The sequence below is a fragment of the Chaetodon trifascialis genome, chromosome 4, assembly GCF_039877785.1.
Source record: "Chaetodon trifascialis isolate fChaTrf1 chromosome 4, fChaTrf1.hap1, whole genome shotgun sequence".
Taxonomy (NCBI): Eukaryota; Metazoa; Chordata; class Actinopteri; order Chaetodontiformes; family Chaetodontidae; genus Chaetodon; species Chaetodon trifascialis.
In genome coordinates this window covers 18974260-18993068 of record NC_092059.1, presented here as the reverse complement: position 1 = coordinate 18993068, position 18809 = coordinate 18974260, and the positions used below count along the sequence as shown (strand labels likewise).

The 18809-nt window shown below is 42.8% G+C and overlaps 1 protein-coding gene across 2 annotated transcripts in view; it reads left to right on the top strand.

The window, feature by feature from the left end:
• Positions 1 to 18809, top strand: part of pde4ba (phosphodiesterase 4B, cAMP-specific a) — a 164895-nt gene that overhangs the window by 31037 nt on the left and 115049 nt on the right. Inside the window, exon 1 of one of the 2 annotated variants that reach the window (XM_070960294.1) lies at positions 13179 to 13526. The exons of the other annotated variant lie outside the window; for it this stretch is intronic. Within the exon in view, the coding sequence (XP_070816395.1) occupies positions 13303 to 13526 (224 nt within the window). The 5' untranslated portion in view covers positions 13179 to 13302. Of the gene's footprint in view, positions 1 to 13178; positions 13527 to 18809 lie in introns of those variants that run through there. 2 annotated transcript variants of the gene reach the window in all.

Here is an 18809-nt window from a genome sequence, read left to right as displayed (position 1 = left end):
GGCAAACCGTCAGATGACTCAGAAGCAGGAGGAAGAGCCCGGTCCGGGCTGGTCTCAGCAGGGGAGGAGAACTGCTGACCCTGACTGGGGTTAGTCAGGAGTGGTTGAGAATCAGATGGTGAAATGGGTTTCTGGAGTTACACCCTTTGAGGAGAAGACAGAATCTAAAGACTGCAGACTGAGGATGTCAGACAGCTCCACAGAGGCAAAGCATCAGGGTGGGATGAGACTCACCCTGAGATGCTAAAGGATTTCGAAGGCTTTTCAATATTGGTTGGCTTGGTTGACAAACCTCTTTAACATTGCAAAGAGGTCAGGGACTGTCTATAATCTGGCGAATGTGGGTGGTGATTTCTCATTTTTTGAAGAACAGTACCTGCTGTGCTCCAATTATCAGGGTATCACGCTGTTCAGCTTCCCACGGTGCTCTAAAGGAGGCTCCAGCTGATTGTTGCACTTCAGTTTTTAGAGGAGCAATGTGGATTTTATGTTGGTTCTGGAACAGTGGACAAACTCTTGCAAGCATAAAGGGGTCACTGGCCTAGCCAGTCCACATATATTCTGTAGGCCTGGAGTCTGTCTCCAGGTGTCATGTGGGGGTCGGGCCAGTAGTGTTGGGCGCTGGGGCATTACAGTCCAGACCATGTGAGCTTGGAGTGAGTGCTGTGTCTGTACTGTTTTTCTTCTTTCTCACTTGACATTGGTCTAAGGCAGCGTTCTGCCTCGTCACTCCCTCTGTGTGTGATTTTTATTGTCTGAATCTCTTGGCACAGCTGAAGACTGGAGTGTCCAGCTTGGTGATCTCACGATGCCAGATCATTTTTTTGTCGATGATGTACTTCTGTAGGCTTTGTCTGACAGTGACCTGAAGAGCACGCTGAGCATGTGTTGTCTTTATAGACATTAATCCAGTAAAGAATGTCTGTGTAGCATTAAAGCAAACATTAGCTTTTTATTCAGACCCTTCATGTTGCTTGGGGTTAATTAAACGCAGCCCGAATAGCTAATCACTGGAGACAAAGTTATGTTATAGCAAACCGTGGGTTTCCCTGTCACACTGAGCAAAGACTGGGCTTCAGAGGTCTTGTTAAAATACCTCTCTGCATCAGCGACTGGTCTGTCATGTTGCATTCAGCCTGTTGAAGGTGACACTGCCTTGTTTCATTATTTATGCACCATGCCTTCAGACACAGTTGCGTACTTACACACACAGGCAACAGGTACAATGTGCAGTTTCAGATAACACATACACAAAGACAAACAGCAAGTGGCCAGTTCTTGGCAGGCAGCCAGTTGTCCAGCCGTGTCAAATTCAGATACGCGTTTACTTAACGAGCCAATCAGTCCTGATTGGCCCTGTGCTCGAGTATGGTGTGTCTATATTTGTGTGTGTGTGTGTGTGTGTGTGTGTGTGTGTGTGTGTGTGTGTGTGTGTGTGTGTGTGTGTGTGTGTGTGTGTGTGTGTGTGTGTGTGTGTGTGTGTGTGTGTGTGTGTGTGTGTAAAGACAGAGCCAGTTCAGGAACTCCAATAAGAGTTGCAAGTGTTTTTCTTCCCTTTAGTTAAATGAATAAGGGGCTCAGGAACAGTTAGTGCCAATCGGTCCTGATTGGTGCTGCACTTACATGTAAGCGTATGTGTGTTTCTGTGTACTCTATATATATGTGTGTGTGTGTGTGTGTGTGTGTGTGTGTGTGTGTGTGTCTGTGTGCAGCTATAACTGCCAGCTATAGTGTGGGTCACTATAATGTTCGAGCACCAGGCTGTTCTCATTTTTTCATTTGCATTTTAGGTGTGGGTTGACATCCAATGAGTGACTTGCATTGAGTGCATCAATCAAACATGCTCTGTGTCACACGTACCAAACCTTTTTTTTTTCTCACGACCTTTTTTAGCCAAGTAGGCCTACTCGTGACCTGCTGACAGATTGATTATATGTCTACAAGCAGATTAATCCAAGAGTGATGTTCAGTGATCTGTTTTCTTCTTTCGTACTGTCTTGTGACCCCATCGTGGGCCACAGGTTGGGAACCGCTGCTCTAGGTATTTTCTTGGTTAATGGATTAATTGTTTTGTTCTGAAAAATGTCAGAAAACGCTTGAAAATGCTTGTTACAGTTCACCAGAGCCCAAAGTAATGTTTTCAGATTGCTCATTTTAATCGACCAACAGTCCAGAATCCGAAGATAATTAGTTTACTGTCATATAAATCAATGAAAAGCATCAAATTGCCACATTTGAGAACCTGGGAATAATGAATGTTTTCTGTCAGGCTACTAATCAGTTAATCACTGCAACGCTAAGTAGTTTTGGGTTGCATGTTGGCTCCATTAAATAAGAACCTATTAAGGTAATTGAAGTCGGCACACTGAAAAAAATAAATGAAAAATCATTTTATTTTTTGCAGTGTAACTTGGTGAGTCACACTGAAGTGCTGGGATTTAACAGAAAGTCCTGCTTTTTGAGAAGTCTGTGAGTGAGTGCTTGAAGATCTGCAATTTCTTTTTCTACCAGAGGAGTGCAGTGTGAACATGCTTGACCGGGTGGGTTTACACAAACACACACACGTCTTCACACATACAACTTCACACATACAGAGTGGTGACAGATGAAAGGAAAACGATGAATAAATGAGTCGAGAAACAGAAATGCAGATGCCTCCACACATTGGTTCACTGAATGGTAATGATAAGCATGAAAATGATGCGAATAATCTGCTCTGTGGTCACCAAATCTCAACCCAATTTAACACCAGTGGGAGATTTTGGGACTGATGTGTTACATGGTGGTCTCTATCATCATCATCAAAATGCCGAATGAGGGAATATTTTTTTGAAGAATGGTGTTAAATCACTCAATCAGATTTGCAGAGACTTGGAGGATCTACACCAAGGGGCTTCTCTGAAGGACTGTGGTGTTCCAAGACCTTTATAAGACACATTATGTTGTTTCTTTCATTGAACATATTTATTTATTTTATATCCAATCTGACCTCCATGTCTTTCTGTTAGCAGCAAGTTTATTGGTGGCTCTACAGTCCGCTTGGGCAACCATAGACTTTTTAGTAGGTGAGGTGTGTGTCGGCCGTCAGTCAAGGCAGACGTGTTTCCCCCATGTGCTTTTCCCTCCTGGCCCTCCTCTCTTTTAAAAAGCTATCACACACTGTCTCCTTCAAGCATCACTGGAGCTAAATGTCAAGGTCAGCAGAACCTTGCTGAAGGTCCTCAACTCTGATTACTCCCATCCCTAGTGAAGCCTCCAGCTGGCAGGTGTGTGTGTGTGTGTGTGTGTGTGTGTGTGTGTGTGTGTGTGTGTGTGTGTGTGTGTGTGTGTGTGTGTGTGTGTGTGTGTGTGTGTGTGTGTGTGTGTGTGTGTGTGTGTGCAACACTGTTTAAATGCCAGTCATCAGCACTTCCCTCATCTCTTCTCAATCCGCTCTTTTTCTGCTTGTACTTATTTAAGTGCTTTCATCAAAGTTTGGAAGGAGGAGGAGGGAGCATGAAGCTATTTTGGGATTCAGTTATTTTTCCTGCTGATGCAGACAATTGTTTCAGGGTGCCACATGGATTGACTGCAGAAATGGTGTGTGGCCGGCGGTGCTTGTGCCACTGCCTGAGAAAAGCCAGCATCTGTGCACCTGATAAGTACAAATGAATGTAGGCACCAAGTGAAAACACAGTATATGTGTTAAGTGTATCTTGTGCATGTGTAGGACAGATGCATTGAGAGTGAGAACACAACTAAATGAAAGCCAGTGGATGTGATGCACACAAGTAATCAGCTATACTATGAACACTTCAGATGAGGTTACTTCCTTAATCATATTAGGGTTGTGATACACCAAGCTGAGCTCAGGACCTATTATCAAATGCTTTGTGTTCTGTCAGACCACCTCATGACTTCACTGCTGCTGACGGCGAGCTGGCACCAACGTTAGCTGTCTGCACGAGAGGAAAAGACTAGTTAGCAGTCCTCAGTCTATTTTACCGTTTATGCTGCTGCGAACCTCTTAAAACATTCACAGTAATATGCTAATGAGATGTCTGGTCTCTTCCCGTGGTCCTCCTCTTGTGGAAGATTTTGCTCGACCGTCTGAACAGCTGCAGATTACGCCCAAACTCTGGGAGATGATTGGCTAAAGATGTTCCCCAACATCTCAGCAGTGTCTAATGGCCAATGGGGGGCTGTGTGTAAGTTAACAAGTGAAAAACTTATGCCAGCCCAAATTTCTACTACTTTCTACCATTCATGTCTATGTGGAAGGGGTGAGACACATTTGCTTCTGGGTGTGAATCAACCCGACTCAATTCACATTTGACTGATTTTAGACACAGAATCATGAAACTCTGCAGCCAATTTGAAAGAGGGTGTCATGGTCTCGGGTTTTGTTCAGGCACTTTCATTTATATTTACCCTTTTTCTTCCCTTTGCTTCAGCTGGCTCGGTGCGGAGAGGTGGGGCCGTCAGCTCGGGGGCGAGGCACACGAGACGCACCTGCAGCTCATCGGCAATTAGCCGGCTTCTTATGCTCCTCTCACACTCATTCCTGTGCCAGACTATTCCTCAGTCCAGCCGTGTATTCTCGTGTCTCTCGTTCTCGAGCTTTTCTCTAGCCTTTGGTATCAGTAGTGTGTAATTTGAAGGTATCTGTGCCATCCGCCAGTTTTTGCATAGGGCGTGTTTTCTGTTACAATCTTTCGTAAGTCTTGTCTCTCCCTTTTGGAGTTTTTCTGTTTGTTTCAATACTTTGAGTTATCCATAGAAGTAAATCTTCCGCCAGTTTCGTATTGGGCGTGTTTTCTGTTACAAGCATCAGTAAGTCTTGTCTCTCCCTTTTGGAGTTTTTCTGTTAGTTTGTATACTTTGAGTTTTTCCCCTCGTGGTGATTTTTGGTTGTACTTTGTTTTCTAATAAATCCCTGATTTGTGACTCTGCATTTTTGGGTTCTGGCCTTGATTTCACACACGTAACAGAGGGACTGTGATTGAGCTCTCATTCAGGACATCGTGTTCATTTATAGTCTTAATAACTGCCAGGAGAAATAATACAAGACTCAGAGAAGGAGGGATTCTGCTTGGCTGTCGGGGATGCAGGACAGTTACAAAGATTGAAGCATTTGATAAGTAACTGTTGTAAGATAACTGTTTGATTAACAAGTTTATGAACTGCTTTTGTTAGCCTGCGAGCCACCCTGCAGTTTATGTTCACAACTCTACGCATGCTATTTCCTGTGCTCTCTGCTTTTGGCCACAATACATGAGTAAATGTTGCCAGGCGAATTTTGGTCTGACTGCAGCTTTGGTCTGACTACAGGGAAGCCTCACACTTGCCTTTAGCTTCTTCCTACTATTCACAAATGCCGAAAAAACAAAAACAAAAAAAAAAAACAACCAGAACGGAACGGAAGCTCAGCCAGTGGCAGTGTTTACACAAGAGAAAAGGGTAACACTCAAATATGATTTCAAGTTCTCTGAAAAGGTTCCTATGTACTGTAGTGTTTCTTCTGTATGACAAATGCATGATTATAATGCCTGGTTGTAACACTATCTTGCATGTCCCGTACATACAAAGCTAAGTATCATCATATGATTGTGTTTGTAAACATTTATCTATTTTAAGTCCAAACCAGTGCTCTCTGTGATGCATGATAATAGAATTTCCTACAATCAATGAAATTTCCCATTTACGATCCCTCTCCAAACTTGATTTGAAATGATATTTGGATGTGTTCCTCACCCTGGGTCAGGACGACACCGCTCAGATTATGGCTTGTCTGCACTCTGTGTGCTTTCTTTGTGTTGGTGTGTTTCTGAGCACTGCCCTCTCTGCTGGTGTTCCAGACAGCCTTTGTGTGGGTTTGAGTAATCCGCATGGCCAGTGAGCAGAAACTGAATCGTACACTTTTCATTTTAGCACGCACAGAGACAAAGGCAGAGAAATTATGTGCAAAGGTGGTATCTGAAGTCCCAGCTATAAGAGAAGATACGATAACCCTTCACTGATCTCCTAGAGGGGAAATTTGTGAGTTACAGCAGCACAAGGACCAACGCAATTACAGATAAATAGAGAACATAACTAATAAATAACTAAAAAGTATATATAATAGAAATAAGAATAGAATAAGGTAGAAACTGCACAGAGCCATTACACTCCAAATTACAATAGCTGTACACACACAAACTGTACCAACAAGCAGTGTTGTATTTGAAGTAATGCAGTATCATCAAAGCATAGTGGTGAGATTAGGAGCAGCAAAGTTGAGTATATGAGAGAGTAATATGATGCACACCAGGACATTATATAGTACGATTATAGATCAAGTACTTTGTCAGTCCAGTCCCAGAAACTGTACCATACAATACCTATAATAGGTATTAACCCCCCCCGACTTTTCAGTACTTTATTATTATCAGAAGATTAAACAAACATTTAAAGACTTCATTTCAAAGCGGGCAAAAGATTATGTCAATAAATCTGTGCAAAGGCTCAAAGTGTCGGTTTGAATTGTTCATGCTGCTCCAATCCAGTAGATTTTTGTGTAGCTCTTTAGTAATTTAATCCAAGTACATTTTAAACACATTACATTACATTATAAATTGTCTTTTTGCTTGAACAGGTGGGCTCTCAGTACAGCACCACCCTCAGTGCTGCTCAGGTGACCTTCAACAAAACATCAGCAGTCAACATGCATCTAATATTTCAACACCATTTTGCATGATTATACAGCTTAGCTAGTGGAACATTGGATGGTTCCTCTCCTGACCAGTTAGTGCTGGTCGTCATCACTCTTTCTCTGGTCTCTAGGATTGTACACAGAAGAAAGATTAACAGGTCACCTTCAAATCATAATACCTTTTGTTCCAGGTGTTTCACATTTCACTGCAAGCCACCTGCACCCCCTTTGTTGTTGTTTGTTTTCCATTTATATAGGCTTTTATCCTTTGTTCATATTTGCATTGATTGCGTGGATGTCATTCATATGAATGAATAATTCACAGCCTCTTCTCCAGCGCTTTCACCTGCTGCTGGTAATATGGCTGCAGGTGAAAATGTTTATTGTAATACACCAGGCACTTCAATGTTTATTATCTGCTTTCTCTTTGAGTCTCTAATTTTTCCATGAACCTTTGTGGATGAGCACAGGTCTGTCATCTGGGCCACAGTGAAGTATTGTTTTTAGCTTATCAAAAGGAGATGTGAGAGTGTGAAAGAGGGAATAAGGAAGAGAGGGTTTTAACCAGAGATGCAACATTAAGGGCCCAGCTCAAGACTTAAGCCCATCACATGCACTCCCCTTCACCTCCATCTGACCACACAACCATGATAAACACACAGTGACATGCAGAGCTTGCAGAGGCTGAAGGGATGCTTATAAAATTTTAAACCCTATATGCATTTAGCAATGTATGTAACAAAAGATCAGAAGAGTGACAGGATCTTCATGGATCAGCCCTATCATCTGCTTCCTCTTACAGCTGCATTACTTCAAATTAGCATTCGATAACAAACAAAGATCCAAATGAGAATAATCCTGTCAATGCAGAGCACAGTTAGTACCAGAACCTTACATGGATCTGCATGAAACTAAAGCACACTGAGCCTCAGTGGAAAAGCACAGGGCAGCAACACAAAAGAGCCTTAGGGCTGTTACTAATGATTTATTGGATATTTTATCAGATTAGTCATTTGGAAAGATCTCACTTATGGTGAAATATAAGACAAATGCTCATCACAGTACTCCAGAACTCATTGAGAAATTTTCAGATTTAAAAAATATTAAAAACCCTTAAAGGTATACAATTTACAGTGACATAAAGATAGAGAGAAAAAGCGTCAAATCCTCATTTATGGCCATGCTAATGGTGTAACTCTAGGGTTGGCAATGTCTGACGGTCAGTCCGTCGACGGAAATATCTGAACAACCATAAGATGCCACAACACATTGGACAGAAAGTCTTTGTCCCCATAGGAGGAATCTGACTGGCTTTCCTGTAGCAGCGCCACCTATTGGATGGCATTACATTTGATGCAAACATCCTCCCAAACTTTGCTGATCCCTTAACGTTTCATGTAGCACCACAACTTGGTCAAATCTTCAAATTCAATACTTTAACACCTGCAAAACTAATTCTATTCCACTCAGCATCAGCTTTACTTGGTGTTCAGTGTTAAATAGCAAATGTTAGCATGCTAACACACTGAACTAAGATGTGAACATGTGAGCATTGTACCTGCTACACATCAGCATGTTAACATTATCATTAGGGGCTTGTAAGCATCCTAATGTTAGCGTGTAGCTCAAAGCACTGCTGTGCCTCACAGATCCATCAGCGTGGCTGTACACTCTTAGTTTTGCTTTTGATAAATTACTTGAACAGTGAATCCAAAATCCAGTCCATTATTGTCAATTACCTGTCTGTGAATAGAATAATTGGTTAATTGAGTAATTATTTCAGGACTTTAGACCTTAATTTTTATGAGTGGCCCAGATGCCTAAAAGAATGCAGCATTTTCATCAGTCTTCACTCCCACCGGTACCAATATTGAAGCCCACAGGAACATAACACTCCTGTAAAGAGCTGCTCCTTTACCGCTGGCTGCAGGGCCTATTGTGTATCCCAGCACTTCCTGTGCTGTGTCACTGCATCATGTGCTTTCATCCAAGCCCTCAAGGATGTACGAAGTAGGGTTTAATGTGGAATGAAATGGCCCAGTCACTCTAATTCAATCTTTTTCAATCTTTCATCTCTTAAAATTACTTGCTGGCATTGGTTTCCTGCCCTTTTCATTTTTGCTTTGTCATTCATCTTTTGTAGTCTCACTTTTCAGTGCAGCAATCTCACTATAATGTGCCCGAGCCAGCAATAATATTTTAAAATTTTGTTGACGGATGCAGCGCTGGTTTTAAGAAGAAAAAGCAGGCAGATGGAGAGTCTGAGAATTCTTTGTTTATCAGTTCTATGAAGTGCTTTTTAGCTACGCCAGTTGGTCCACCACTGAGTCTGGAATGTGTCAACAGTTATTAGGTGGATTGCCACAAAGTTGTCTCTAGGCAATGAGTCCTACTTACTGACATGGTGATCCTCTGACTTTTCCTGCAGTGCTACCAGCAGGTTTTAGTGACATGCCTTGACAACTGTTTGATGGATTGCCATGAAAGTTGGTACAAATGTCCACGGTGTCCAGATGATGAATCATGTGATGTTGATGATCTTGTGTTACTTAATCAAGATCAACATCTACAAGATGGATTGGCACAAACTTTTGTACAGACATTCATGGTGCCCAGATCTGAATCCCCCGAATGTTAAATCTCAACCGGGAGGCTTTTGTGGTAGCCTATTGATTGAAATGTCTTGACAACTACTGAATGTCTTGTGGCAACATTTAGCAAAGACTTTCATGGTATAACATGGTTATCCAAGTAATATTTCATGCAGGTCAAAAGATTCATCCAATGGTTTGTGGCACTTGCAACACAAACTAAACACATCTTTCTGTTATATGCATGAATGAATATGATAAAGTCAGTAGCGCAGACCAGTGCACAGAGCCACCCACACAAGTTTAAAATCTAATATATGGAACTGCAGATAACAGAGCCAAACCATATAAACAAGAAGCATACATCAGAACACGGAATGAGAAAGATATCTTACCTTTTAGCAGATAGGATAGACCTCTTTACAGATGTCTGAGGATGCCTGGTGCACAGGATGAGGATGAATGATGGTCTCCCGTGATCCATCCTTCAAGTGGTCTGTTGAAAAAGCAAAACAGAAAGACATTTGGCTCAAAGCGGATTCCTGGCTTGTCTGTTCATATTGTTGTGTGCTGAAAATCCTCTTTCACATTCAGCAGAGGTGGCGTCGCTTCCTTGCTTTTCTCCTTGTGGCTTCCAGTCTGTGAATTCACAGTTTCTTCTGGACGGTTAGTTTTACCACATCTCGTACAGTATTATCTTCTCCTCAAAGAGAGTGAGGCCATCTCTTGCCTGTCAGGTAAGATTACCAATGACTGCAACCTGTTTATCTTTCCAGGCGTGGCCGTATGATCAACACCGTTAAATGGTTTTAACTTTTCACCATTTTCAGAACATCAATCATCCATCATGTTTCTGTGACTAAAGAGAAAGATTGCAAAGTTCCCCAAATGCATCCTTCAAACATGCCAAGTCACTGAGATGAACCCTGATGATATAGGATGGTTTATGAAGCTCATGTATCTAGCCTGTATTCAGTTCTGCATTTTCACTCTCTTACAATTTTTGGCAGTACAATGAATGCAATTGAGAGAGGAAACATTCAAAATGATTGCAACCTCCCACCTCTTTCAAAGAATTGAAAGAGGTGGGAGGTTTTTCCAACTTCAAGCGATGAGCGAAGAGTGAAGTGACAGGACTTGAAGAAACTCCCGTTTAAGTCTCATCACAAGTCCATTCTCTCTCTCAGTCACGACAGCTGCTCCATCCGTGGCAAAGCTGGTCAAATACAGTATATTTTCCAGAAAATCACCATCATCCATCCCAGTACTCTGAAGGCTCTTCTTGACTCAGCATCTGTTTCCCTGTCCACTTCAACTATGTCAAAAATGACTACTCATAAACAATTATGTATGTATATCATGTGGTACTTTCATCCAAAGCTATGCTAATGAGAACATCAAGCAGTTTGACATTAGACACAAATGCTGCCTTCATTTCTTTGGCTATGATCACAGCACATGAATGGTCGGATATGTGTGCAGTGCTGACTGGTGCACCATTCAGTTCATTAACTTTTATGAGGGCACTCATTTTTGTGTAAGCCAGCCTGTCCTTTGCAGCCATATAAGCTGTTCTATAATGCTGATCGTTGACTGCATCAGAATAACGCTCATTGCTTTGATCTTGTCTGGAAGCATTTCTTTTTATATCTGCTGTTTCAGTTGCTCTCTTATGGGGGACGCTGTCTTGGTGCTTGTACACTCACTGTACCATTCATCCATTCTTCTACCAAACCTTGTTAGAAAGCAAGGTGCCTTTCCCAGAAGGCAAAATTTGTGAAATTTAGTGAGAAGATTTGCTTTCATTTTGGACATTATTTATTGGAAAAGTGGTTGAATCTTCTGGTGTTGTACTGCTGTGTACTGCAAAGACCCAAAGCACGCACAAGGGAGCCTTAAATGGGGAGAGGTGCAGGAAAAAAAAAAAAGGAATAGAGAGAGACGTGTGTTTTACTTGTATTTGTTCATTAAAATGTTTATGTATTTTATTGTATGATTAGAAATGACATAGTATAATGGTGGTTAATTTAATCCCAGGCATCTCAAGTCTATTTTCAGGGAACTAACAGTATATGACGACCAGTTCACATACCAGTATTAGAGGCAACGTATTTATTAGTTATAAAAATATAAACAAGTTATTTCTGATTCTCAATATTGCTTTAGCCTGTTTGCTTGTGAAACTTTGACTAATCGTTCTGGCATATAAAATAGGAGAGGGACAGAGGAAGAAGAGCCCAGGATTGCCATGCATCTTCAGCTGATTTTAAACTACCTACAAATGCTACACAATCTGGCCGGCTGGGCTCCTGTGACGCCTCATGTTACTACAAGTGTTTTCTTCTTTATATACAAGCTTGGAAAGACTATTTTCAAAGGGTTTATTGGCAAGCATTTAGTGAGAAAGCATGTCATGCTCCGATGGCTCAGAATCATCAGTGAGTCACAACCAAAACAAATCAGTCCACAGAGCACACGAGGAAATGCGCACAATTCGAATACTCGTCACGCTGCCGCTCTGCCTCTTCTGATGTTCCTTTCGGATTTTTCTCCCTCATCTTCTCTGTCTCTGCACCTTTAGGGCATTGCCCCTCTTTCTCTCTCTGTCTTCTTTTCATCACTCTGAGTAGCCCTTTGTGTGTGTGGATACATATCTGGAATAACTGTGTCTATCAATTCTTTCTTTCCTTCTCTCCGCGCACTGAGGCAGTCTCATGGTTGGATTGCTTCCCTTCAGACAGAAATATGGATGGGTTTGAGTGTGTGAGAGAGAGAAAGAGACAGAGAGAGAGAAAATGTGGTGGAATATAGGTTGTGTATTAAGTGTTTATTTGAATCATCTGACCTTTGATCAGTGTGTATGTTTCTCCTCACTGATGCCTATTAAGCTGTTTGCTTTTATCCCCATTCCAAATTGCCATTTTTTTCTTGGCCTGCACTCACCAGTTGCATGCCTCACTAAAGGTCACAACATCATCAGCAACATTACCACAAATCCTGGCTAAAAAAATCTGACAACCTGTTACTGTGCCTGCCTGCTTGTCGTCACACCAGCCACCAACCAATCCTTAACTGGGGAGGCGTGGCTTGCACTCGCTGCGTGCCTGCTCTCAGCTCCTTGTGTATATTCTGAATGAAACAGCAAGTGAAGCATTTGCCTGCTGTGCTGTGCTGTGCTGTGCTGTGCTGTGCTGTGCTGTGCTGTGCTGTGCTGTGCTGTGCTGTGCTGTGCTCCGCTCACTGCACTGACTGTGCGAGTGAAGGGAAATCTGACATCAGGCTCGGCATAGTGGGAGTCACTCTGTGCCACACCGGGAGTGCCTTTGGGAGAGGTGGGAGTTGTTTGCAGAAATAGGAGGTCAGTCAAGCAGTGGATGATGGAGGGGAGAGCAAGACAAGAGGAGGCAGAGAGCTGTTTTCAGCCCTTCTGAATCTTTCATAAGGGAGATCCTCCAGCATCAAGCTCCCTGGATGGACTGAGAGAAACAGTTGGGACTGAAGTGGCATTTAGCAGGCACCAGCACTGAGAGAGGCAGAGGGACACAGAGCAAAGGAGAGTGAGTGACTGAGCACTGGGGTGTGCACTTTATAGATGCAAGACCAGGAAGGAGATGGGAGTGAAGCAGTGCTGAGAGGAGGAATTCTCTCCCGGAGGAGCTATAAGTGACCCTTCTGATAGTAAAGCTCCCCTAAAGCACGGTGCATGAGCCAAAGAGAGAGACGAAGAGGGCACAACTGCTGGCTGGTGAATCCCCAAACCAGTGAAGAACAGGGAAAAGGGGAAAGGAAAGCGCAGAGGCAACACAAACAACGAAAAGGTATGTGTGAGCTGGCCTTTTCCTGGGTGAATGTTTGTGTGTGAGGTAGCCTCAATCAATCCGTCACATCTTAGCCCAGTGCAATCTTCTCTGTGTCTGGATAAGGCAAGAGACAAAATCAGCTGTGCATGACCAGCTGATGTGACTGAATTTGGACAGAAAGAGACAGAATCTGAAAGAGGAAGGAAGGTCCGCAACACAGGGCTCAGCCCAGCCTGCAGGGATGTCGTCCAACGAGCTGAGCGTTGAGATGGACTCCTGCATCCGGACATTCAAGGAGCACATGCACCTGGAGCTGGAGCCTCCCAAAATGCCAGGTGTGGTGGGAGGGAAGAGGGGTGCCACGTCCCCCAAGCTGTCCCCCAGAAGCTCCCCGCGCCTCTTCCGCAAACTGATGGTCAACAAGAGCATCCGACAGAGGCGACGCTTCACTGTCGCCCATACCTGGTAAGACCTATGGTGGGGGGTCATTGAAAAAAAGGAAAGGAAGCAGGAAAAAAGGGTTGACAGAGGTGGGAGGGGCAGGATGCAGGGGTCGAGGGATGTGACAGAGGATTAGAGTATGACTAGATAAGATGGAGAGGATGTGGATGGAAAGAGGAAACCAGAGAGACTTAATGGGGGTCGAATTGGTGGGGAATTGGGAGAGATTAAGAGAGAGATAGCAAGTAAGAGTGGGTGGTTTGGAAAATAAAGGCAAGGAGAGGAAGCAAAAGGGACGAGAACTGGGAGATGGACAGAGGAATCCTTTAAGAGGAAAGGGAGAGGGCTTAAACAGACATCCAGCAAGAGGGAGAGAGGGGAGGTGGGGAGAAGAAATGTCTCAGAAGAGGTGTGAAAATACAGGTAGAAAAACGAGGTGGATGGTAAAAAAAAAGGGCTGATTAAAGATTAAAGAAAAAAGGGGCTTTGACACAATGAGTGGGGTCAGAAATGTGGGATAAGGCTGCTGTTTGCTGATTTGTCACTGGGGTAAAGGATTACATAATGGAATAAAATCACATTTAGACTCCCCTGTCCTCCATTTTGATGTTGTATATCTCTGCCCTGCACCTAGGTGAAATGTGTGTGTGTGTGTGTGTGTGTGTGTGTGTGTGTGTGTGTGTGTGTGTGTGTGTGTGTGTGTGTGTGTGTGTGTGTGTGCGTGTGTGCGTGTACGTGTGTGTGCGTGTGGATCAGTCCTTGTTTTGGATGGCTGCCGTGATGTGGAGGGAGGAGCATTATGCAAACCGGTGGTTCTTAACCTTTTTGGTTCATAACCCCAATGAGCAAATGGATGTCCACGTAACACAATGACAAATACGATGCAACATCACACAATGCACAATGCATCTGCTTGCATTCACATGTCATTGTGTCATCCACATTGATGTTATTCCTCTTGGTTCATTTCCTAGAAGAAGCCCAGAAGCTGCGAATCTGACTGAGCCACAATTTAACTTCATTTAAGATCATAGGCGCAAAAAAAATGATATATTCACGTTAACTTTCCATACCTCACTTATTTGCACCGTTTTGCACCCCATCCCCCACCCACTCCCCGAGTCTACCTCTTCATTTTGCAGCAGTTAGGCACGATAGTGAATGTGAAGCCAGGGGTTTCTATGTTATGCAATGTATGGATTAGAGGCAAGGAAAAGAGCTGCTGTGATTTGATGAGAAAGATTCAAGGTGACTCTTCTCCCTCATAAAAACAGCACTCCCATTTGTTCAAATTAGGCAGTGGCAGAGAGAGGCGCCTTGTTTTCTTTGTTTCATCAGGTTTGTGAAGGTGAAAACCACTGTCTACTAAGAAGGAATTAGCATGCACCCATAAACGAAATGGGTTACTTGTCACCAAATATGTGATAGCACAAAAAAAAAACAGCCTATGTTGTGGGATAGGGAGGGAAAGGAAATAAGTCCAGATATGAATCTGTTCCCATGTGTTGTGGCGACATGCTGTGTTGATGATGGAAAACAGATACGAGTGTATGTGTGTCACATTAGTGCGGTCATAAATTGTGTCTGTGGGAGAAAATGTATATGTTTTTTTGACACAATGTCCACGTGTGTGTTTTTGGATGCACATAATATATTTGTCCATGTGATACATGTTTATTCTCTCTTTTCTCCTTGTATGACTGGCTCTCTCCTTCCACAGCAGCAGTGAGACTCATGTCTGTTTATCTCTTCCCTCTGTCATTGTATATCCTATTTCTGAGCAGAGAGGAAGAGATTTGTGGGGGTTGGGTGGGTACAGGGGGAAACGCCAGAAGAAAAACCACAGCAGAAATGCATTTAGAAATCATTAAAGATGGCAGTAGTGTCCTTTGCCTTGTTTTTTCCCATAAGTCTGCAGTATATGGGCTTGATCCAGGGACATGACAACACCCATTACAGCCATTAACTGCTGGTCCAGCCCATTAACAGCCATGCTCATGAGAAAGTGGCCTCCAGTGAGACACAGATCTATCTGCTCAGTCACTGTAATGCTTAAGGAGTGACAGGTAAAAAGCTAAAAATGGAAATGGGGGAAAAAAAAGCAGAATAGACAGTGAGAAAGAGCCGAAAGGGAAAACTCAGCAGTCATCTCCAGAGGGGGACGCATGGCAGTGAGGACAGCAAGGAGAAAATGAAAGAGATAATGGCACTTGCCAACTAGTAGCAGGTGTTTTTCACTTGTTTTGCATGCTTGTTTTTCAGCAGGCACACAGTACATGTTAGGTTATAGTTGAATAATCTGCAGGATTACAAGATTAATCACTGCACCCTTTGCTTTATCCCATATTTAAATACACTGTCTTCTTCCCCAAAATATCATTATCCCTCTTGCCTTAAAAAAGAATCACCTTTTCTGGGAATCCTTCAGGGTATTACTGTGAACACACTCTGTCTGGCCTAATTGTCTCCCCACCTGTGCCAGACCTTGGAAAAGTTATAAAAAAGGATGATGAATTACTAATGGACTGCCTACTGGAAAAATGAGAGAAGCTTAATTATGTAATGTTTTCATATATTCTCCTAAATTTAGCACTGTGTTGCATCTCACTGATTATGTAGAGAACAAATAGAAGCAAAGAAGAAGGAGACATTATTTTTAGGGGAATAGTAATCTGCATTCACAGATGTTAGTTTCTTTTCTAAATATATTAAATGTAAAGTGGACTGCATTTATACGGCGCTTTTCTAGTCTTACTGATCACTCAAAGCACTTATCAACACAAGTCAGCATTCACACACACACGGTCACACACTGGTGGGATTCAGTATGTTTCCCAAGGACTCTTTGTCTTGTAGGCTGCAGGGGCCAGGGGCCAAACCACCAAACCTGTGATCAGGGGAGGGCCGCTCTGCCTGCTGACCCACAGCATGTACTGTAGCCCTGTGACTTTCCAAAGTGCTACTAGCGTTCAGCTCCAAATGGTAGACACACACAGCAAAAGACTAGCTGGCGAACATGGTGGATTGTGGAGCAGCTAAAGATCCAGAGATTTCCCTCAGGAGTTGGTGGAAAAACAGGTTTGCAGGTTTAACAGAGTTAAAATATCATGATTTATACCACATCGATGTTTCTCTGAGCCTAACAAAGTGGTTCCTGTGCCTAAACCTAACCAAACTTGAAGCATACTGTTGTCACATAAAACAGATGTATTTTTCAGTAATTTGGTACAATTTAAATAGAAAATGCCTATATGTGTTTGTTTTGGAGGCCATTATTTTTCATTATTTATATTTAACACACACACACACACACACACACACACACAAACATTATTATGAAGGTGATCTATCCAGAAAGACGTGTGCATCACTATTCAATCTCTTGTTCTTCTTCCCTCTTCCTGTTCAAGGCCTTGGCACTGTTCTCATGTCATGCTCTCTGGCGTTTTAAATGGAAATCTGTTGACAATCTTGAATCCAATAAATGGAACAAGTTTTCCAAACTATGGAGTGATCAATTATGAATTCCAGCCTTGCTAGCATTATTTGGCCCTGCGGTGGACTAGTGGCCAGTGAACTCCTGACCTTCTGGATTTACTACTCATACAATGACCCTTCTGTTTGAGCTGTTCAGCTGTTGTCTCTGTCTGTGTCTCTGTCTGTGTCTGTGTCTGTGTCTGTGTCTGTCTCTGTCTCTTTGTCCGTGTGTGTGTGTGTGTGTGTGTGTGTGTGTGTGTGTGTGTGTGTGTGTGTGTGTGTGTCTATCCTAAGTTTCACTCTGCTGTCTGCTTCTTTCTTCTTCACTGTCTGTCTTTTTTCCTCTGTTTTTCCATGTCTGTCTTTGTTTCCTTTGTAGGCATCCCTCTCCCTTTCTGTCCGGGTCTTTCTCCTCAGTCTTTCTCTTTCCCACTGTAGAGCACCACACGATGTGAATGTTTGATGGCCAGCTGAGGCGTATGACCGCTCTGTTTTCCACTCACACAAAAAGCACATCAAGGAGAAACAGAGAGAGAGAGAGAGAGAGAGAGAGGGAGATTTGAGGGAATAAGAAGCTGCCATGGGAATAGAACGAAGGGATAGGAGGCAAAAATGGGAAAGAGGACAGGAAAAATCCCTCTTTTCTCTGCAAAAATGTTGATGTTGAATAAACAAATGCATTGCACAGCTAAACCTCACCAAACACCTAACTAAAGATCATCACACCTACGTATCTGTGAAATGTAAATCACTTAAGGCTGCTTTTATGTACCGGCACAATAGAAAAGAGTGCTCACTTAGATTATGTTGAACTTGGCCTCGTCTTGTGTGTTGACGTCCATCAGATGCTTTCCGGCAGGATGAGGAGATACTGGAGATGGCTGGAGGGACAGATAAAGAGGTAGAGGGAAGGAAATGCACAAGCTGTATATATTGAAAGAGGGAGAGAGATAAACAGAAGAACAGACCTCATTTACCACAGAGGAGTCAGCCACAGCAAAACAAACAGAGGTCACTCTACACAGAGGGTTATTTACCTTTGCTTAAATGTCAACCTAAATATCCATCTCACCACACTATTCTGTCCAACACTCCGTCTGCTATTGATTTGTTTCTTTCTGTGCTCGCCTCCATGACTCACCCAAAATCATCTTTATACGGACGTCAGGCAAGGCTTGGCGTGATTATTGTTACTGCTGCAGACAGTGTGTTTACGCCAACTGCTCACTTGAGTAAGAGACAGGGAGACAGACAGAGAGACAAAAGAGAGATTATCGCATTACAGAGCAAACGGCTAAAACATCTATCAGAAAAATATATTGCAATTACATAATGTTCTGCAACTCTGTGGGAATGTTGGAAACTGTGTCACATATTACCCATGTGAACTGTCTTTGTAACCATGAACAGATTTTGGGTTTGCCGCATTTATTTATATATATACAAAAAGTGAAAACGCAGTATCTTTGAACACGCAGCCATTTGTCTACTCTTTTTCGGTGGTGTTAGGACAAGTTAAGCAACAGGCAAACAAATAAAAATTAGAGCACAGTGTTCTAACAATTCTAACAGACACAAAAAAGAGACTGATTAAGAAGATTTTTTGGATACTGTGCCTCTGAGGTAGCTTCGAGCTAATGTGTTAACGTTTTAGCGCACAGAGAGCTAACATTAGCAAGCCACCTAGAAATGTTAGCTAACGTTTTCGTTAATGTTAGCCCTGCTCTCACTTTGAGTCAGCCATTTTCTCATGTTTTGTTTGTTTTGACCTCAAACGGGTAATTAACTAAAGTGGGTAAAAATAGGTGTGTTTGGGAGAGGAACTGACTT